The sequence below is a fragment of the Danio aesculapii genome, chromosome 9, assembly GCF_903798145.1.
Source record: "Danio aesculapii chromosome 9, fDanAes4.1, whole genome shotgun sequence".
In the NCBI taxonomy this organism is placed as follows: Eukaryota; Metazoa; Chordata; class Actinopteri; order Cypriniformes; family Danionidae; genus Danio; species Danio aesculapii.
The window spans coordinates 36939755-36962664 of NC_079443.1; the positions used below are offsets into that span (position 1 = coordinate 36939755).

Genomic DNA, 22910 nt, shown 5'->3' on the forward strand with positions numbered 1-22910 from the left:
AGCTGAACACGAACTAGCAATAAACAGATGTCATTAACGTTAATTGTATTTGTTAATGTATTTACTAACATGAACAAACAATGAACAATACATTTATTACAGTATTTATTAATCTCGTTTTACCTGAAAAGATTATTGTTCATTAAAACATCCTTCACTCTTAAAAATATATAATCTTTGGGGAACAAAAAATCCTGTGGGTGAGTAGCTAGACAGTATGATATAAAGGGATAGTTCAACGTTTACTTGTTTCAAACCTTTGACGAGTTACTTCTGTTAAGCACAAAAGGAAGATGTTTTGAAAAATGTTGGAAACGTTAAAAACCACTTCATCTTAACATTACGTTGAAGAATATAATGACATTTATTAATTTTATTGAACGTTAATTTCAATAATACAACTAGCACTTTTTTAACGGAGCTCGAGCTAACACAAACTATATGAACAGATGTCATTAACATTAACTGAATTAGTTAATGTCAATGTATTTACGAACATAAACAAACAATGAACAATACCTTTATTACAGTATTTATTCATCTCATTCTACTTGAAAAGATCTTTTATCGCTAAAACGTTCTTCACTCTTATATTTCACTCAATATATTGTCTTTGGGGAACCAAAAAATCCTGTAGGTGAGTAGCTAGACAGTACGATTTAAATGGATAGTTCACCGTTTACTTGTTTCAAACCTTTCACAAGTTTCTGTTATCTGTTAAGCACAAAGGGAAGATGTTTTGAAAAATGTTGGAAACATTAAAAACCACTTCATCTTAACATTAAGAACACAATGACATTTATTAATTTTATTCAACGTTTATTCCAATAATACAACTAGCATACATTGTTAATGGAGCTGAGCTAACACAAACTAGCAATAAACAGATGTCATCAATGTTAGCTGTAATAGTTAATGTTAATGTATTTACTAACATGAACAAACAATGAACAATACATTTATTACAGTATTTATTCATCTCATTCTACTTGAAAAGATCTTTGATCATTAAAATGTTCTTCACTCTTTAAAATATATGAAGAGTTCAGATGCTAACACTGAAATTTTCTCCTAGAATGAGCATTTTCTCTCAGCCTCAAATATATTTGTTTAGTTTGTTCTCTTTAAAGGCAATACAAATAACCAATTTTTTTGCCATAAAAGTGAATTTGTTGAACATACACATAGGAGCTTGAGAAAAATGCTTGTATTAGAAGAAATTTTCAGATGGCATTTAGAGGTTTTTGCATCTGAACTCTTCATATAGTCTTTGGGGAACCAAAAAATACTGTGGGTGATTAGCAAAACAGTACGATCTAAAGGGATAGTTCCCCGTTTACTTGTTTCAAACCTTTCCTGAGTTACTTTCTTCTGTTATAAAGTTACGTTCATTCTTATTGGCACAAAAATTATTCCATAAAAAGGAAGATATTTTGAAAAATGCTGGAAACCTGTAACCATTGACTTTCACAACACAGTATTTGTTTTCAATCAATGGAAGTCAGTGGTTTGTTTCTTCAGAATATCTTTCTTTGACAAAAAGAAACTCATAAAGGTTTATAACCACTTGAGGGAGAGTAAATAGTGAGTAAATTCATAAAATCTTCAATTTCTGGGTGTACTATCCCTTTAATTAATTCGTGGTTGAACTTTTATTTTTAGGCATTTTACTAACAATGAATGGTAATAAGATTCAAACACACACATAGTCTTATGGAAAGGATCTATCAAAATAAAATGTTACCTCAGTTGTTTATTTATTTGTTTCGCCTGTCCATTTTCCCAGACACTGTAGTGAACTTTGTCTATTGGTAAATTACGAGTAATAAACATACAACGGGGAAAACGCTCTGAATCCAAACCGTCCCTCCTCTCTTGCACGCACAACACACGGTTTGCTCTCGTCCTATTGGTCGTTGAGTTTCTTAACAGACATGCGAGTGAGTCTGTGCCTGTGCGGTGAGTGAAGTTTTCCTCAGACGCGCGGATCTTCTGATGCTCTGCTCCACACTTCTTAAAGGCTCTTTCAAAGTCAACTTCAAGTAGAGAAGTCACAGCTCACACGCAAAAATGGGGGTCGGGGTAAGTAAAATGTTTGTTTGTTAGTTCATAACACCCCTTTAGGCATAATTGTGGATGTGAAGATCCGCTCATAATACTCATTTTCAGAAAGATTAGGATTACATTAGGTATCCGGAGATCGTTAATAACAAATACAAGCTCTTTATCAATATTTAGATGAAGAATATAAGGACATTTATTAATTTTATTAAACGTTAATTTCAATAAAACACCTAGCATACATTTTTAACGGAGCTGAGCTAACATGAACTAGCAGTAAACAAATGTCATTACCGTTAACTGTATTAGTTATTGTTAATATGTTACTAACATAAACAAACAATGAACAATACATTTATTACACTATTTATTCATCTTTGCCAATGAACTATGATAAATAAATGTTGTAGACGTGTCATTATTAGTTTATTTGCTTGTAAATACAGTGCATGTATCCTTATTGAAAAAAGAAACCTTTAAAAGCATTACTTTTTATAAATAAGCCAGACACTGTTTTGTATTTATTCCCTATTGTGAATTTGTAGTCATGATGTTGTGCGTCTTGGATGTTTTTGTTGTTTTTTTGCTATATGATTGAATTGTATTCAGTTTGTAGTACAACCTGTTTAGTACATGCAGTACTCATCAATATTCATCACTACTTCTGGCCATATTAGCATACAAATTGTGGGATCTGTATTTTAAACTGCATCAACCATTTTGCTAATAATTTTGAACTTTTATAATATTTTCCAATATTTGAAAACGTTTTTTACGTCTTAATAGTATACTGCTCTCACAGATTGAAGTTTTTGACTGGAGATTTCTCTCCCCTAAAACAAGGTGTGCTTTATCTGGGTCAGTCAACCACAATTACTGCAAACGTTTTATAATCTTTCATTATTAAGAACTGAGATAGATTTACCACTGTCCTTTTATTATGCTGCACCTTTTTACACAATGTAGACATACTGGTTCTTTCAGTCAGCTGAATTCAACTGTGTAAATCAAGGCTTCTAGCTGCTGTGAACTTGACTAGAGCATACAGTGAAATCAAAGCAAAGTTGAATAAGCATCCTCAAATATTTTTTTCAACGGACCTGTTGATTTCAACAGACAGATTTTTTCTTCCATCACTCGTATGTGTCACCACAAAGGTGGCATAACATGTTTGCTCGAGGCAACAATTGCAGTGAACTCTGGTTGACTGGACAGCTGAATAAAACATGAGTCTTTGTGCTGGTGTTTGTCTGTTGTGCGTTTGCGGTTGTGTGATCCCCACAGATATTCAGAGATAAACGTATGATGCTCTCACATTCTCAAGTTCTCTTTGGGAAAGGATGTGGTCGCTTCTGCTTGTTTGTTTTCATTGAATGGAGGCCAAGATGGAGTGGTTGCTTTCATGTCCCTAGTTGGGATTGGCCTCGTGCCACAGAACATTATTAGACTTGTTCGTTCCATGTAGCAGATCATGTCGTGAGAAAGCTGATCCCTTCAAAAAAAAAAAAGCATTAAGGACCCTGGAGAACTCAAGAGCTTGGCAGTAATTTGAAAATGTTTTGGTAATGCGATAACTGGACTCACGCTCATCTTCACCACCTGAGATACATAGTAATAAATGACTATGAAGTGAGAGGAAAACATACATAATTCAGCATCATTATCGCAATGTGCGAACCCGCATTAGTCACATCACAAGATCTGCAATGTCAAGTCAGGATTATAGTTGACCAAACACTACAGTTCAGATCAGAAAATAGTTTATTTTATCCTTAAAGTTCTATCACCTCTAATGTGTAAGAATATTAAGCTAATTTAATCCGTTTAGACAAAAGTAATTATAAAGTTTGTGGCTTAAAGATTAATTGTGCATAAAGGAAAACTATAGAGTGTTATTTTACATTTGGTTATTTAATTTCTGTCTGAATACTGTTAAGATTCTCCAGAAAACCACAATGCACTGTTTATTTTGATTGTATCCTTGCTCTGTTGTATTTATCTACCCTTATAATTTGTTTATAAAGTAATCTGAAATTATGAATTCTTTTCAAATAGGTATTCAAGTCATCTGTGAAATTGTATTCAATTGCAATATATTGTATATTGCAGAAAAATAAAATATTGCAAAATAGGTTTTTTTCTAATATGGTGCAGTCTTAGTTTGATTATATACATTTCATTTATAAACTGCTTAATGTAGTGCAAAAATATAATACAAATCTATAATACAAACAATTATATCATTTTTTACAGCAATCTTTGTGTTTTTCCAAACTTATATGACTTGCTTTGTTCTGCAGAATTCAACCAGCAGGGTTTTCTTTTTTATACCTAATAGGTCATACATACTGAAACAACATGAGAGTAAATTGTAAAACTTTCTTTCTTTCTTTCTTTCTTTCTTTCTTTCTTTCTTTCTTTCTTTCTTTCTTTCTTTCTTTCTTTCTTTCTTTCTTTCTTTCTTTCTTTCTTTCTTTCTCACCTTAAAGGATTAGTTCACGGAAGTCAGCGGTTACAGGTTTTCAGCTTTATATATATATATATATATATATATATATATATATATATATATATATATATATATATATATATATATATATATATATATATATATATATATATATAAAGCTGAAAACCTGTAACCGCTGACTTCCATAGTAGTAAAAAACTATGGAAGTCAATGGTTACATGTTTCCAGCATTCTTTAAAATAGCTTCTTTTGTGTTTAACTGAAGAAAGAAGCTTAACTGTGTTTGGAACAAGTGAGTAAATGATGCCAGAATTTTAATTTTGGGGTGAACTATCCCTGTAATGACTCTATAGACCAGTGGTTCCCAAAGTGGGGGTCAGAACCCCTTGGGGGGGGGACGCAAGACAAAGAGGCAGGGGTGGCTTGGTGATTTCCAAAAATCAAATTCATTTTATTAAACTATTAGAATGACCATATTTTATCCATAACCTACTGAAGAACAAAATAGTAGTTGATAATAACATTGTAAATATGTTAATAATAAACATTTAAAAATAACATGTAAATAAAAAGCCATCTGCCTTTTTTTGTGACCCTTGGCAATACAGCAATAACGTCAGATGCTACAGATTGATTTTATGGCACCAGGTTAAACTTTCTGGCACCTTTACGGCACCTACATACATGAAAAATACATACAGGCTACAACTGAACATGGAGGATGGTCTCTGAGTGGCGTTCTCCAAAATTAAACTATGAATAGAGTTGGGCCTTTTGGTATGTGTGCGCTTTTGTTTGCAAGGTTTATATATTTATATTTAGTGAATCATTGGCATTGTTATTTTGGGGGTCGCGGGCTGAAAAGTGTGGAAACCCCTGCTATAGACAACTGTCACAGCCTTGTTAAGATCTTCCTAAGCAAATATTGAATGTTTTCAACATTGTTTTCAGGATGGACGGGACCAGTATGAACTGGCGGCAACTTCAGAGCAAGGAGGGAAGAAAAAAAACAAAAACAAGAAGAAAGAAAAAGACATGGATGAACTGAAAAAAGAAGTGGATTTGGTAAGACTTAAAGTCCTGTACCATATAATACACTCTAAATTCAGTAGTTTGAATCTTTCTATGCAAAATGTATTTCAGGATGATCACAAGCTGACTTTGGAAGAGCTCAACCGTAAATATGGAACAGATCTGAGCAGAGTAAGTTAGACTAGAATTTTATTGACACACAAATCTAATAAATCTCAATGAATAATGATGAACATAGGCTTATCTGTGACTTCCTCAGGGTCTTACAAGTGCCCGTGCGGCAGAAATTCTTGCCCGTGATGGACCCAATGCCCTCACCCCCCCTCCAACCACCCCAGAATGGGTGAAGTTCTGCAAGCAGATGTTTGGAGGTTTCTCCATGCTGTTGTGGACAGGCGCCCTTCTCTGCTTTCTTGCATATGGCATTCAGGCAGCAATGGAAGATGAGCCAGCCAACGACAATGTAAGAGAGAATTCTGAAAATGTATTAAATGTGTGTTACGCTTTTGGAATACTTGATATTTAATTTGGTTTATCCTCTTGTTCAATGTAGCTGTATTTAGGAGTTGTGCTTTCAGCTGTGGTTATCATCACTGGATGTTTCTCATACTATCAAGAAGCAAAGAGCTCCAAAATTATGGACTCTTTCAAGAATTTGGTTCCTCAGGTAATGATTTCTTAAATGTTGACTGTATATCTTTAAAGGGATAGTTCACTTTAAAACAAATATTTACTCAATATTTATCTAACTTCAAGTGGTTATACGTGACCCTTCATCAGATATTTTGAAGAAAGCTGAAAACCTGTATTTTTTTTCTACTATGGAAGTAAATACTGTAGATACTTTTTTTCAGCTTTCTTTAAAATATCTTCTTTAGTGTTCAACAGAAGAAAGAAACTCAAATAGGTTTGAAACAAGTAAAGGGTGAGTAAATGATGATAAAATTACCATGTTTTGGCTGACCTATCCCTTTAAGATTAATAAACTTCTCGATAAGCTTAAAGAAATAGCTAACCCCAAAAATTATGAGTTTCTATTTTGTGTTAAAGACAAAAGAACACATTTTGGAAAATATTGGAAACTGTTAGCCATTTACATCCATAGTAAAGGGGGGAAATTCTGTGGCTACTGGTTACTAACATTTTTTTTAAATATCTTTTACTCAAACAGGTGAAATGATGACTTTGAAACAAGTAGAAAATGACATAATTAAAATTTTTGGCTGAACAATTTTACATACCGCATTGTAGTCTTGTCTTTGTATATATTTTTTTGTTCAGATTACAAACTTCTTTTTCCATTACAGCAAGCGTTGGTTGTCCGTGACGGTGAGAAGAAGCACGTTAATGCTGAAGACGTGGTGGTTGGTGATCTGGTGGAAGTAAAAGGTGGTGACAGGATCCCTGCTGACCTGAGAATCATAGCCTCACACGGCTGCAAGGTTATTATGGGCCTATGTCTCTTACCTAACCTTACCTATGAGTGTAGTGAGACTTTAACATTTATTTCTTTAGCAGTGGCATTATGTAAAAATAACCTTTAAATTGGATGTTTTAAGGTGGATAACTCATCTCTGACTGGAGAATCAGAGCCTCAGACAAGGTCCCCAGATTACTCAAATGATAATCCTTTAGAGACCAGGAATATTGCTTTCTTCTCAACCAACTGTGTTGAAGGTATTTTATATTCTTATTCACTATTGATGTTCAGTAAAGGGTTTTGCTTCTGTTTTCATATCTGTTAAGATCATTCATTAGGGGTTAAAAGTGCGTAATACTGAAACCCCATGGTTTACATTAGGATTTTTGGCATTACTATTATTGCTATTATTCCCGCATAACTTGGTCAAATCATGGTAGATATACTTGCTACTTAGATCTAAAAAGGGGGTGCTTCAAAGATCAAAAATGTAAAGTGCTTATAACTCCCAAACTGTAGTTTTTGTAGACTGAAATGCTTCAAAATAATATAGACAAAAACATACCAAAAAAGTAACAATTAAAAATACAAAAACTGCTTAAACCATTTAGTTGTTATTTATTTAATTTAGAATTGGCATTCAGGATCTTCGTCCAAGGTGCTTTTTATATGCCATAGACCAGGCATGGGCAAACTCGATCCTGGGGGGCCAGTGTCCCTGCAGAGTTTTGCTCCAACACTAATCAAACACACCTGAACACCCTAATTAGTGTCTTCAAGAACACTAGAAAGCTACAAGCAGGTGTGTTTGATTAGGGTTGGTGCAAAACTATGCAGGGACACCGGCCCTCCAGGATCGAGTTTGCCCATCCCTGTCATAGACCAATAAAATTCAAGCTCCTATTGGGCAGATTAGATTGGATTAACAGATAAGATTAACAGAGATTAAATCATAACAATAATGTGGTTTCATGTTAGGCTCTGTAGAATTGTATTATCAGGTGGGGCTATCAAGTATGCGTTGCGTGTATCACACTATGTTGCATGTTTTTACAAAATAATCAAATAATATGCTAGATCTCCTCATTATGATCAACTTTGCCTTAAGATTCAATGCTGTCAATCAAACCGATTACGAAATATTTGCCTAATACACCTACTTTTGCAAACTAGTCATGGGTTTTATTCTTCACAAACCAGTAAATCTCACCTAAACCAGTAATTTTCTCAATTTGCATATTATTACAGCTGTAATAGGGTTATTTACAAAATTCCCTGATATACTCAAAAGCTTTTAATGCCTTAACAAAAACTACTGTCTTTATGAAATAAGGTGAGCGCATGCACCATGATTCTAAATAACCATGCAAACCTTTAACGGCTTTGTCTCAAAAAGTCATGCTTTAATGAATTTTAATGGCAAATGAGCTAACATAGTTTAAATACTCCTTTTATTTACTGATTTAAGTAGTTATAGGCTTACTAAATAATGAACAATGTTATTTTAAACATGTGCTTAAAGGCTTTAAATCACTTTAACCCCATTAATTGCATATATTTATAATTCAATACATTTATAGCCATTTTTTATTTACATTTGTACTTTTATTATTACTTATTATATTAATAGATGGCAATAAGTGACTCTCTTCAAAAAAAAGTAATAATAACAGCCTCATACTTCGGTGTCCTCATCCAGTACTTCACATTTGTTCTAGGCACTGCTCGTGGCATCGTCATCAGCACTGGAGACCGTACAGTAATGGGCCGAATTGCAACACTGGCATCTGGTCTGGAGGTTGGACGCACCCCCATCTCTATTGAGATTGAGCACTTCATCCATATCATCACTGGCGTGGCTGTCTTTCTGGGTGTCTCTTTCTTTGTCCTGTCTCTCGCTCTTGGTTACTCCTGGTTGGAGGCTGTTATCTTTCTTATCGGCATCATTGTGGCCAACGTACCTGAAGGTCTCCTTGCTACAGTCACAGTAAGTCTCTTTGAACCTGTACTTTATTGAAAAGTTCTTATATTTCAAGACACCTTCTAGTGTTGTCAGAAATATCAATATTGATATATTTAAAATGATACAATCATTTTTAATGTAAAATTAACAAGAATATTAAGATTTTAACACTTGTTTTAATCAGAAAATAAAATGAGATTGCACTTATGTCGTTTTTTTTTGTAATGAATTGCCTTTTGGACTGCTGATGTACCATTTTATAAGCATTTTTTCCCTTTTTACTTCATTTGCATACTTTTAATGTGCCCACAGTATTGAAAATGGTATTGAATATCGATATTTTTCAAGATATCGTATCAAAGTTCCAGTATTGTGACAACACTAACACCTATTCTATGTTTTCTCATTCTTTAGGTCTGCCTCACGCTCACAGCTAAACGTATGGCTAAGAAAAACTGTTTAGTTAAGAATCTGGAGGCTGTTGAAACCCTGGGCTCAACCTCAACCATCTGTTCTGATAAAACTGGCACATTAACGCAGAATCGCATGACCGTAGCTCACATGTGGTTTGATAACCAGATCCACGAGGCTGACACCACAGAGAATCAGAGCGGCACCAGCTTTGACCGTAGCTCAGCCACCTGGGCCTCACTGGCCCGTGTTGCTGGGCTCTGCAACAGGGCTGTATTCCTAGCAGAACAGACCGATGTGCCAATTCTGAAGGTTTGTTTTTAAATGTAATCCACGGCAGTGATTATTAAACTGATTAGCCTATTTTACATGGTGTTTACAGTAGGTCAGTGCACAAGTTATACATTTACTTTTGATGGGAATTAATTTATTAATTAAAACAATGCACTGTGTGTGGTATATTTCTGATATGTAAATAACAGAAAGTCAGTAGTTTGCCAACATTACTTAGCATGTTTCTAACATATTGGTACACTGAAAAAAATGCTTTCTTACTTTAGATTTTTTTGTCTTATATATGTCTTATATTTTTTGTCTAATCCAAATAAATATATAAAATCTTAAATCAAGAAGCAGCCAAAGTCTAGTCTAGACCAGCCAAACATATTGGGCTCTATCATACACGGCGCAATAAGGCGCAAGACGTGTTTGGAGTGATTTGTTGCTTTTTACAGACCAGCGCAACCCTCATCTTCAGGTATTGCACCACGTTGTTTAAATAGCAAATCCATTTGCGCCACTTTGTGGACTCATAGGCCTGCTGGTCTAAATACAGGTGTGTTAAGGCACATCGTTGGCGTGTTGCTATTTTGAAGAACTGAAATAATCCGCACCATTTTAAAGCAGGTCTAAAGTTTAGTGTAGAGCGCGTTAGTTACGTGCCTATGTGGGTTTAAACACTTACACATTGCTTAATATATACAGGACTTACAGAAATAGACAAATATCTATATATTAAAGGATTAAAATGTTACAATAATTATTATTTTCTACATAAATATAAAAACCACTGCCTCCATGCACCATCTTGGGGGGCTTTTTCAGTCTATTCATGTCAATTTGCAATTGTATAATGTTATTATTATTAACAGTATTATTTATTATATGCATATTTATATTTGTTTTAATAAAAACAAGTTTAGATTTGTCCACGTATGTGACCAAATGGGGCATAAGAATAGGACATGTGTTTGAATATAACTCAGTTGTTGGACCACACTTCGTTATTATTGTTCATTTATTCATTTGCTTTAAATTACAACTGAATTTAGAAACAAACTGATTGGTTTAATGCATGTTATGCTGAAAACACACCCATAACTCATTAAGAGAATAAGCACAACCCTGCTAGACCATTCGCCAGGGCGCAGAACATATTTTTCCATTCTTAAAATAGCAAAAGTGGATTCGGACATGCCCTTAATGCTTTTGCACCGTTCGCTTTAGACTATTGTCCCATTTCCTTGTTTTAAGAAATACTATTTCAAAATTAAGTTAGTTTTTCCTTAAAACAAGCAAAATAATCAGTGAATGTGGTAAGCAAAATAATCTTACATCAAAAGGAAATACAAGATTATTTTGCTTGCTCCATTTGCAGATTAATTTGCTTTAATGAAAAACTCCCTTAATTTTTGTAAATAAAAATTAATATTATTTAATAAAACAAGACAGTGTTTTTGCTTTACATATTTGGATTAGACCAAGTACAATTCTAAGTAAGAAAATCATTTTTGCAGTGTAGCATAAATTAGCATGTTGCTAGCATATTTCTACCTTGAATTGTCAGGTTTCTAGCGTGAAGTTGCTAGTACGTATTAGAATGTTGCTAGCATATTTCTAATATTGTTTCTAACATGTCTACTTTTCTGTCAAAGTTGTGTTTTCACACAAATCTACATTAAATCACTTCCATCAAACAGTTTCTGTTTATGATTTCTTGTGAGATGGCCATCGCAAGAATAAATTACATTTTAGAACCAAAACTATAACAATAACAACAGAAAAAGATATTGATGATTATTATATTTTTAAATATAAGATAAAAAGTAATGTTTTTGTAATGTTTCAATGTTTAGAGAGATGTTGCTGGAGATGCGTCTGAATCTGCTCTTCTGAAATGCATTGAGCTTTGCTGTGGATCAGTGAAAGATATGAGAGAAAAGTACACCAAAGTGGCGGAAATCCCTTTTAACTCCACAAACAAATATCAGGTACTGATCTTACATACAAATTGCATAAAACCATATAAATTATTGTTTTAAACAACAATGAAGAATTTTGGAATTTAAAATATGCAATTTCTTTAAAATATTGTGCGTGTGTTGATGTTTGTACATTCACAATCATGAAGCTGCATCAAGCTTCATTGTAACCTTTGTTTTTTCTGCTTAATGGGTTAGTTCCATCAAAATTCTTGAGCTTCCATGACCAACATGCTGTAATGCTATAAACATTGTTTACGCATCAATGTTTTTTAATGTTTCAGTCTAATAAAACAATCACATGTCTTCAGAATACATGGACTAGAACACTCACCTCATATGGATCATATTTTTTACTTTAACTTTTTACATTTTTTAATTATTTGAAGCATCTGAGTCTTAGAACAGACTATTGATGGAGGAAAAAAAAGTCCATCTTATTATTTAATTAAAAACATCATCATTTTGTTCCAAAGGTGAACAAATTTCTTAGAAGTTTGACATGACATGAGAGCGAGTAAATGATAACAGTAATTTCAGATTGAGTCAAACACACTTTAATCACATAAAATAAATATTTTAAATTGACAGCATGACTTTTCATATTCTACTAATACATATAATCATTATCTGAATATTTTTGATGCTCATATTGATAGCTATCAGTGCACAAGAACCCAAATGGTGGCACAGAGTCTAAGCATCTGCTGGTGATGAAAGGAGCCCCGGAAAGAATCCTGGACCGCTGCTCTACTATATTGTTCCAAGGGAAGGTGCAACCTTTGGATGATGAAATGAAAGAAGCCTTTCAGAATGCTTACCTGGAGCTTGGAGGACTTGGAGAAAGAGTTTTGGGTAAAAAAAAGGATTTTGCATCGGTGGAGATCATCTAAGCACATGGTGTACTGATCATTCACATTCTCTTCTCTCACAGGATTCTGTCATTTCTGCCTCCCGGATGAAGAGTTTCCAGAAGGTTTTCAGTTTGACACTGAGGATGTGAATTTCCCTACTGAGAATCTGTGCTTTGTGGGTCTCATGTCAATGATTGATCCTCCGCGTGCTGCTGTTCCTGATGCTGTAGGCAAATGCAGAAGTGCTGGAATCAAGGTAAAGCACTGATGAAAATCAATGTGCTGAAATTATTATGTAAGGTAACTATTTTAATGGCCCTCTTTAGACATTCTGTAGACTAAACGTAGTGTCTGTTGAATATCTCAAAGACCCTAAGTAAAAAAACACCTTTTTTAGTTTTTTTAACTATTTCTATTTAACTTTAACACACTAGTCATTTATTCTTAGTTTAGTTGGGCTAACTAATGTAAAATTTAATGCAGCTCATAATTTCTAGTTATATTTACCTGAACAGTTCTTTAAAAACAGTATTAAGCTGTGGTCACACTGGACTTTTCTCCCCATAGACTTCCATTCATACGCACGTCAATGTATCAGACTGGAAACACAAGCTTGTGTGACAAGTTTCGCAGTTTGCTGCATTGCAAAGTTCAAGCTTGGTGAACTAGTGAAATCACATCACGTGATTGCGTGAGACCAATCAATCAAGTATTACATTAAATATCACTGGTTAAAGTCCCTACTTAACCAGTTGACATTCCTGTGCAGAGTTTGCACATTCTCCCTGTGCTCGTGTGGGTTTTCCCCAGGTTCTCTGTTTTCTTCTCACAGTCCAAAATCACGCAGCCATAGCCAAGCTCTTAGCAAGTGTGCATCTCTCCTTAGCCATCCCATATCTGTCATTAGCCAGAAATAAGTCGGGGGAGTTCATCGAGATCTACCTGAGCTCAGACTCCCCTCTCGCCCTGCTAAAGGGAGGGAGCCCAGGGCTCGAGGATCTTATAAGCTCAGGGCTCTTTCCCGAGACAGCATGCCAAATTATTATCAATCATCAGCTAAGTGTGAACTCTTGAAAATGTATGAGTTAGGACAATGGGCTAATTTTACAGTGTACTAATCCTAATGTTTACCTAACAGTCTCAGTTTCTCTAGCCAGGCTATGAGTATTATTTCTTCATAATGAGGCAAAAAACATTTCTGCCAGTTCAGACTGCTCAAACCATCACATCCTTTAAGCTTTTTAAGCGTCACTTGGGATAGAAGCAACTGCTAAATATTAATGTAAGTGAGAGTTATTGACAGGATGTTACAAGGTTACTTATGATCAACAGAATGTTTAAAAGTGAGTATTACAATAAAGTGACTGCCATATTGTTATCGACTGGTTGATTGTTTTTACTGGTCTGGTGTTTTCATCAGAATAAAAAGAGGACTTCAGGATTCCAATTTGTAAATCATTTTTGGAAAAAAGAAATATTTAAATCTTTTCTTGTAATTTACTTGTTCCGTTTAGGTCGGTCACTACGAGTTATGTCAGAAACTGACGAAAGGGGATAACAAATTTTTACACTCATCAGTCCCAAAATTATGTCTCTTTTCCCTCCTTCAGGGAATGAGAGTTACATACAGTACATAACCAAGACCTTTTCTGTAGTTTCATTTAAAAAATAAATTGTTTTCCACTATTAATTTACTTTCATCACAATTTGTATTTATCTGTTTATTTATAGTATTTGTTAACGGCTTCTAAATACTGTATGTAGAATCAATGGTTATCAAAATTTCCATACTTATGCATCGCCATAATTAAATAAAAATGTGTAACCTTTTAAAATAATAATTTATTTCTGAACCATTAGGTTATCATGGTAACCGGTGACCATCCCATCACTGCTAAAGCCATAGCAAAGGGTGTTGGGATTATTTCTGAAGGTAATGAGACTGTGGAAGACATCGCGGCTCGCTTGAACATTCCTGTCAATGAGGTGAACCCCAGGTATCACAGCATGTTACATTTACTCAAGAAGCCACTGTAATCTGCCTTGACGTGAATCGAATAAATCAATAAATGTCTGTTTTTAGAGATGCAAAGGCCTGCGTGGTTCACGGTGGAGATCTGAAGGACCTCTCGTGTGAACAGCTGGATGATATTCTGAAATACCACACTGAAATAGTGTTCGCCAGAACATCACCACAGCAGAAACTGATTATTGTTGAAGGGTGTCAGCGACAGGTAATGACTGGAGGGGTGAGGGTTTTCAGTGGATATATATTTAGCCTTCAATATAGCCTATAAATCTTGCAGACTTTTGAATAGTAGTGAATAGAGACCAGTTTTTATGTGGTGTGAGTGAAGAACAGGATAAACATCCAGGATAAAAATCTTAGGATCCCGTAGTAATTTCTTTGATAAAATTTGGCCAATCGTTTCAATAATACCTTGCCAAAAATGTTTCACTTTTTACACATTCCCACATACAGTGGTACAGTGTACCTGTTACTTCATTACACTTTATACAGGTATCTGGAATATTACCGTTAAACTTGTGTAATATACAGTAGCAGGAGTTATGTATGTTCGCATTAGCCATTTGTACTGGCTACTTTTGACTGTTTGCATCTGAGCTTTTTTACATGACTCCTAGGTCTCAAACTTAGTTCCTGGAGGGCCGCAGCTCTGCACAATTTTGCTCCAACATAGCGGATCTAAATAATCAAGGTGTTCAAAAGAGTGATGAACACCTTCATTAGTTGGATTAGCTGTCTTTGATCAGGTTTGGAGCAAAACTGTCCAAAGCTGAGACCCTCCAGGAATTGAGTTTGCGATCTATGCTCTAGAGATATTTCATCATCCCTATCTTCTTTCCAGAACCTTAGTTTTGATTCTGAGGATTCGTTAGAGCCAGATACGAACAATTGGGTGGGATATTGTTATTGTAATTAAAAATCCCAAAGCAAACAATTTAATAATAATATAAAAAAACATTGTGTAATTCTTAATGTGGTTCTCACAGGTGAATGAGCTGGACAAACCATCTGTAGAAGACACTCTCCTCTCCATATGCACCAGACTCTTTCTTATGAACACTCCATATTTCTGAAAAACAAACTGAAAATTTTTTTACTGAAATGACTAGCATTTATTTAATGATCTAAAGTGCTTCTTTTCTCTTTGTTTGTAAGTCGCTTTGGATAAAAGCAGGTTAATTATGTTTATATACTGCCAACCCTTTACACAACTCCTTAACCTTTTAATTTTGACTGTAATGTAATGATGCGCACCATTTGTGAGGCTGCTTTGGAATAATAATTATTGTGAAAAGCTCTATATAAATAAACTTGAATTGAAACGGTTTTTCTAAATTAGTAAATCAAAATGTTAATAATTAAACAAGTAATTAAATAAAAAGTAAAAAAATTGTATTTATTTATATAATACAATATATAATAAAATATTTTACTTAATACAAATACTTTATTAACCTCAATAAATAGACATAATTTAATTAACATACATTTATTGTTTATTTTTAATAGTATTTTATACATTTTATTAGATTTTTAACCCACTGTTACATGTGATTTGAGATAATTTTGATTAAATTAAATACAAAATAAGTGGCTCTCATTTATCCTAATACACAAGCACAAGTCTTCCTCTGAATTCTCTTTACATAATGTTTTTAATGTTAAAAATAACAATGATTTCTGTTCCAAAGGGAGCCATAGTTGCTGTGACAGGGGACGGTGTAAATGACTCTCCAGCCCTGAAGAAGGCTGATATCGGTGTCGCTATGGGCATTGCTGGCTCAGACGTGTCCAAACAGGCTGCGGACATGATCCTTCTGGATGACAACTTTGCCTCAATCGTCACAGGTGTAGAGGAAGGTACAGGAGACCCATTTTCCCCTCATCTCCTCAATGCGCTTTGATACTTTCTTACTCTTCCCTTTCCACTTCAGGCCGTCTGATCTTTGACAACCTGAAGAAGTCCATTGCTTACACTCTGACCAGCAACATCCCTGAAATCACACCGTTCCTGCTCTTCATTATCGCCAACATCCCTTTGCCTCTTGGAACTGTGACCATTCTGTGTATTGATCTGGGAACAGACATGGTCAGTGGCAAAAACACTGGGTTATTTCCTTTTTTACACTCCAGTTGGGTCTTTGTAGCTTCATAGGAGATGACAGTTAATCATTTGTTTTGTAGCTGCCTGCTATTTCACTGGCGTATGAGGCTGCTGAGAGCGATATCATGAAGAGGCAGCCTAGAAACCCTAAAACGGACAAGTTGGTGAATGAAAGACTTATTAGCATTGCATATGGACAGATAGGTAGGTGGTGATTTTGTGGCTTGTTGCGGTAGCTTAAATGGTGCTGCTGTAAAATGCTTAGATTATGAGGTTTTATTTGTGATTAATTTATATTTTAAATGTAAAAACATCTTCTAGAGTGACGCGGTGGCGCAGTGGGTAGCCTGTTCACCTCACAGCAAGAAGGTCGCTGGTTCGAGCCAGTCAGTTGGCATTTCTGTGTGGAGTTTGCATGTTCTTCCCGTGTTCGTGTTGGTTCCCTACGGGTGCTCCGGTTTCCCCCACAAGTCCAAAGACATGTGGTATAGGTAAATTGGGTAAACTAAATTGGCCATAGTGTAAGTGTGTGAATGAGTGTGTGTGTGGATATTTCCCAGTGATGGGTTGTTGCTGGAAGAGCATCCGCTGCGTAAAACGTATGCTGGATTAGTTGGCGGTATGCTCCACTGTGGCAATCCCAGATTAATAAAGGGACTAAGCTGTAAAGAAAATGAAAGAATGAATGAACATCTTCTAGAATGCTGCACTAAGCATTTAAGTTGATTTAAGTTGTTTTTTATGGATGGTTGTATATGAAAGGGAGAGAATATAGAATAGAGAGTGATGGTGTGTGTTTTTGAGATAACAAAGAAAAGAAAAGAAAGAATATTAAAGCATTTTAATTGACAAAAATATATAAATGCAGTTGAAAATTATCAACCATCTTGTAAAAATTTTTTTTTCAAATATGTGCTGTTAACATTTTTACAGTTTTTATTTCCTATTTTATTTTTTATTCTGGATAAAGTATTATTCCTTTAGTTTTGATAAAATAAAAGCAGTTAAAATGAATGAATATATCTTAAGGAGGATAATAATAAATATAAATTTTTTTGGGTGGGTCAGGATTATTATCCCCCATAAGATATATTTATTCATTCGGCTTAGTCCCTTTATTTATCAGGGGTCACCACAGCCAAATGAACCACCAACATACGCACTCATTCACACACATACACTATGGCCAATTTAGTTTAATCAATTCACCTTTACCGCATGTCTTTGGACTTGTGGGGGAAACTGGAGCACCCAGAGGAAACCCACATGAACACGGGGAAGACACGCAAACTCTATACAGAAATGTCAACTGACCCAGCCAGTACTCGAATCAGCGACCTTCTTGCTGTGAGGCGACAGTGCTAACCACTGAGCCACCGTGTCGAACAAACAACTGATGTCAAATGACCTAACTTCCATAGTTAACCTAGTTAAGTATTTAAATCACACTTTAAGCTGAATACTAAAAAAAAATTTTTAAATTAGTTAGTAAAACTCTTTATTAAAAATCTTCTGCCTGTAAAACATCACCTGGGAAAAATGTGAAAAATAATAAAATTTCACAGGAGGGAAATTAATTTTGCCTTCAAATGTATATAAGTGTTAGTATTAGAAAGTAAGAGCAAGATAATAAAATTAAAGTGATGGAAGTGATGTACTCATAGGTCTCATACTGGATACCTGGAGGGCCGCAGCTCTGCAGTTTTGCTCCAACCCTAATCAAACACAGCTGATCCAAATAATCAAGGTGCTCAAGACTACTATAGACTATTAAGCAGATGTGAGTTGGAGGTAGTTGGAGCTAAACTATGCAGAGCATATGCAGTGACCCTCCATGAATTGAGTTTGAGACCACTGCTTTAACAGTTTTTTTTAAATAAAAGCAAGATGCAGTCAAAAATGAACAAAGTAACAATATCTTGTAAGTATTGTGACAAGTCCCAGGTGGTCCAGTGCATTTATTTATTTATAAGGAAATATAAAATAGAATATAAAGTGTAAGTGTATTTTAAAACTGCCAAAGCAGTTTTAAAATAAAATATTATAAATGCATTTAATGTTAATGTAATGCATTCTTCATGAATAAAAAATAGAATAAGAAGAAATGTTGCTGGTCAAAATAATTTGAAAACTACTGTCAGGATGTAATGATAATATAAAGTCTCGTTCTGCAGGTATGATTCAGGCTCTGGCTGGATTTTTCACCTACTTTGTCATTCTTTCTGAAAATGGCTTTTTACCATCAAGACTACTAGGAATACGTGTATATTGGGATGACAAGCATATTAATGACCTGGAGGACAGTTATGGGCAACAGTGGGTAAGTTTTACGAATTACATATATATAAAAAAAACTTTGAAGAAAAACATAAAACTAGTGTTGGCAATATATATATTATACACATATATACACATATATAATTAATAATAGGCTTGTGTAACTGAAATAGCCTTCTTCTCGTATCAAACTTTCTTGTTCAGAAAATTTAATATACAGTATTATCATGATATTGACTTTTGAAAGATGACATTAAAAGATAATTATATAAAACCCCAAAGCCTAAAGGGGCAGTTCATCCAAAAATGAACATTTTCTCACCATTTACTCACACTCAATTGGTTCTACACTCTTATGAGATTGACATCCCTAGTAGGAACCTAAAATACTATTTTTTCCAACATTGTTCAGTATATCTTCTTTTGAGTTCAACAGAAAGAAACTCAAACAGATCTTAGCATGGGTGAATGATGACATAATTAACTTTTTTTGGGGTAAACCATCTCTTTAACTTTATATATAGCTGTATAAAAAAGTGTGATTCTTTCTCAGACATATGAACAGAGGAAGATAGTGGAATTCACTTGCCACACAGCGTTCTTCACCAGCATTGTGGTCGTGCAGTGGGCCGATCTGATTATCTGCAAGACCAGGCGCAATTCTGTCTTCCAGCAGGGAATGAAGTGAGTCTAGCAGAACAAATGAGCACTGAATGAGCCTAAGCCATGTTCTTCAGAAGATTTTCTTTTATGTATCGTCTATTCACCACATTTGTTGGCTTACAACTACAGGAACAAAATCCTGATCTTTGGATTGTTTGAGGAAACAGCGTTGGCGGCTTTCTTGTCTTACTGCCCTGGCATGGATGTGGCTCTCAGAATGTACCCTCTCAAGTAGGCTAAACATTTTATTTGTGAAACAAAATATTCAGTTATTTCTTGTCTTCTGCTTTGGTTTACATTCTGCACTTTATCTACAGGCCCAACTGGTGGTTCTGTGCCTTCCCGTACTCTCTTCTCATCTTTATTTATGATGAAATCAGAAAGCTCATCCTTAGACGAAACCCAGGAGGTAATCAGCAAAACATATACTTGTTTTACCTAGTTGCACTGCATTTAAGGGTTTAGAGTGTCTCTATTATGCTTTAATGTATGTAGTTTGTTACGAATGTATGTGAATGTTAAGCTTTCCTGTTGCTCATATTGTAGAATATTCCAAAGGAAAGTAATCACTGATAAAATGTGCACCTTTAATGAAACGTAAGTCACTTTGGATAGAAGCATCTGCAAAATGCTTAAATGTGAATGTTAAAATTGTCACCTTAGTTATTAGTGACACCAGTGGCTGTTAAGTGAACTGCAGCCAGCAACTTCCTGAACTTGATTCAATTGTCCATTAAACTCGTAACAATGTTCTGTTATCGTTCTAGATTCGAAATGAAATAAGTAAGAAATATCTTGTCAGAGAAATGGCCGGGAAGATTTTGGTTGTTGACATGTCGTGAAGATGCACTGTACTATATTGTGAGAACAAATCCACTTTGGATTTCACTATGGCTGTATTCCAGTTCTATTATTTATGCTTTTCACTCGCCACCTTCTCTCCATCTTATTCACTCAAATTTACATCATTGTAGGGTTGTCACGATACTGGAATTCGATATAATCAATATAATGAAGTTTAAAAAAAATCCATTACCCGTGAACATTTGAGCGCTGTGGAGTACATTCTTAAACAGTGCTGATTTGCCATTATGTTCACGAGCTCAACAGAAATGACTGATTGGCCGTGAAGGTCATCAGTTCACGGAACTCACCTCTGATTACTGAGTGTAACCACATATACAGGGACACTGGATGGTTTTAAATCCGCGATTCATGTGATGTGTGAAATTAAAGGAGTTTTCCAAAAGAAATAACAAAACGGGAGGGTGGAAGGAGATGGGTCTGAAATACAGGATATGCCCTGAACCCTTAAGCACTTCACTGTTATTACATCACAATGGCATTGCATCTTGGGACATATAGGTGCTAGAATGGAGCCAACTCGCTAACTCGATCAAAATCGAAGGATCGAGGGTATGTCCATGTAAGCTTTCCTCATTCACTTGATGAAGTGGGATGCACTTTAAAATTGCGGTGAGGATACCCCCAAGGGAAGGGAAGTTTGCGAGTTCCTTTTTAAAAGTGGAGTGGAATGCAGCCTATTTCTGACACACACTTTAAGCAATTGACCAATCAGAAGCTGGGCCATCTTATCAATCACAGAAGGTTTAGAGAGTTGGTTAAGAGAAATCTAAATGAATCTATTATATATATATATATATATATATATATATATATATATATATATATATATATATATATATATATATATATATATATACATATACATATACATATATATATATATATATATATATATATATATATATATATATATATATATAACCATTGTAATTTTCGAAAGTATTACATCACTTTGTAAACGATTATTATTACCATTTGTCGAGTCTTCCCATACAGTTTGATAGAACGCTTAAACCCGGAAGCCGCTTGGCATGACGTCACACTTAACAAGTGGATAGCATAATAGAGGCACTTTAAAACATCACTTTACAAAGTATATTGAGTTACTCTATGAATGCATCATTTTTTTTTAAATCCACTAAAACAATTCTTTTATTGCAGGTTGGGTGGAAAGAGAGACATACTACTAGTCATGATGTCCGCACTTCTTTGTCTTATCTTTGTGGAGTTCCAGTAGTTTTGCTGTTTTGAATTTAACATGTACATTTTAAAATATTTTTATATAGAACAATTGTAGTTCTGAGGTCCTGCAGACACTGATAAAGATAGACTTGAAAAGCGTAAGTGTTTTATAAGTGTGTAATTTGAATAAACTGTGTTCGACTTCACAAAAAAGTTGCATTGTTCATTAGCTTCTATGTTACTACCTTGTAGGTCACAGATTTGGGGTTTTTGTAGTGTGAGATTGTATATGAAATACTGTATGAAACTGTATACTTTCTGACTATACAGTTTAAATAACACATGTCCTAGTTTTAGTTATCAGTGCTTGTTATATAGTTTGTACTAGAGCATGTTTTTTTTTTATTTGTGTGTGTGTGTTTCTCACTGAATGGGTGTTTCAGGATGGCAAAGTGCCTAGTAACCCTGAAGAAAAGAATCATGTTGGCATGGATACACAGCAGTCGTCCCAAAACTACTTCATTCAGAATTTAAGGAACAGAATGTGCCTGTAGTTTCTCTCTGTTTCTCATTCATTTCAAGTCCACTGGAATGTTAAGCCACTAACTGCTTTTTGTTAACTTCTACAATGCGGATACTGGGTTTATTTGGCATTTTCCCACATAAGCACAAAAATTCTTCATTTGATCTTTCCAAATACTTATCTGATTACTTCATAAACGGTAACTCCATGGTTTATTGTTATTTTTTGTGATTTAACACATACACATGTACTCATTATGGCATATTAAGTCATACTCAAAACCTCCTGCAAATCCTTAGATTAACTTATATAGCTGACAGATTTTCAGGAATATTTTGGCAGTCAAAGTCATGTCAATTGAAAACATGTCAGTCAAAAATCACTAGATTTTAGAAATAGATTAAAAATAAAAATGCTCTTTATGACTCATAAAGGGTCTTTGTTTTGCGCTACTTCCGCCCATACTTGTTTGATACAGTAATTATATAATTGTGACTGCATGTCACAGTTTGTTCTTTATTAAATTAAAAAGCTTTCTGCTTTTATGCCAAACACAATACATGATCTTTCTGACAGCCTGCTGATCCAGATCCAGACAGAGCCAGATGGGTCCATATTCTCATTCATGAGAATTCTGTCTTGTGTAATTGTCGTTCTTTACTTGCATTTATCCCCTTGTCAACCTTCTAGTTCCACACCTGTGGCTTGTTAACCTATTGAGTGCATAAATACAACTTCGGTTTGCCTGAATCCTTTCTAATCGATGTGAGCTGGAAACTACAGTGAAGAGTCA

The 22910-nt window shown here is 34.7% G+C and overlaps 1 protein-coding gene across 1 annotated transcript; it reads left to right on the forward strand.

Annotated features, from left to right (window-relative positions):
• Nucleotides 1-1955: 1955 nt before the first annotated feature.
• On the forward strand, nucleotides 1956-21807 carry atp1a1b (ATPase Na+/K+ transporting subunit alpha 1b). Its single transcript, XM_056465637.1, has 22 exons — nucleotides 1956-2082; nucleotides 5483-5596; nucleotides 5675-5734; nucleotides 5823-6026; nucleotides 6117-6230; nucleotides 6871-7005; nucleotides 7123-7240; nucleotides 8702-8970; nucleotides 9361-9669; nucleotides 11493-11627; nucleotides 12278-12473; nucleotides 12553-12728; nucleotides 14333-14469; nucleotides 14556-14706; nucleotides 16193-16361; nucleotides 16436-16590; nucleotides 16686-16809; nucleotides 18780-18925; nucleotides 19436-19566; nucleotides 19675-19776; nucleotides 19863-19954; nucleotides 21574-21807. Exons 1-22 carry the CDS (start codon nucleotides 2071-2073, stop codon nucleotides 21600-21602), a joined length of 3078 nt encoding a protein of 1025 aa, XP_056321612.1. The 5' UTR covers nucleotides 1956-2070; the 3' UTR covers nucleotides 21603-21807.
• Nucleotides 21808-22910: the final 1103 nt, after the last annotated feature.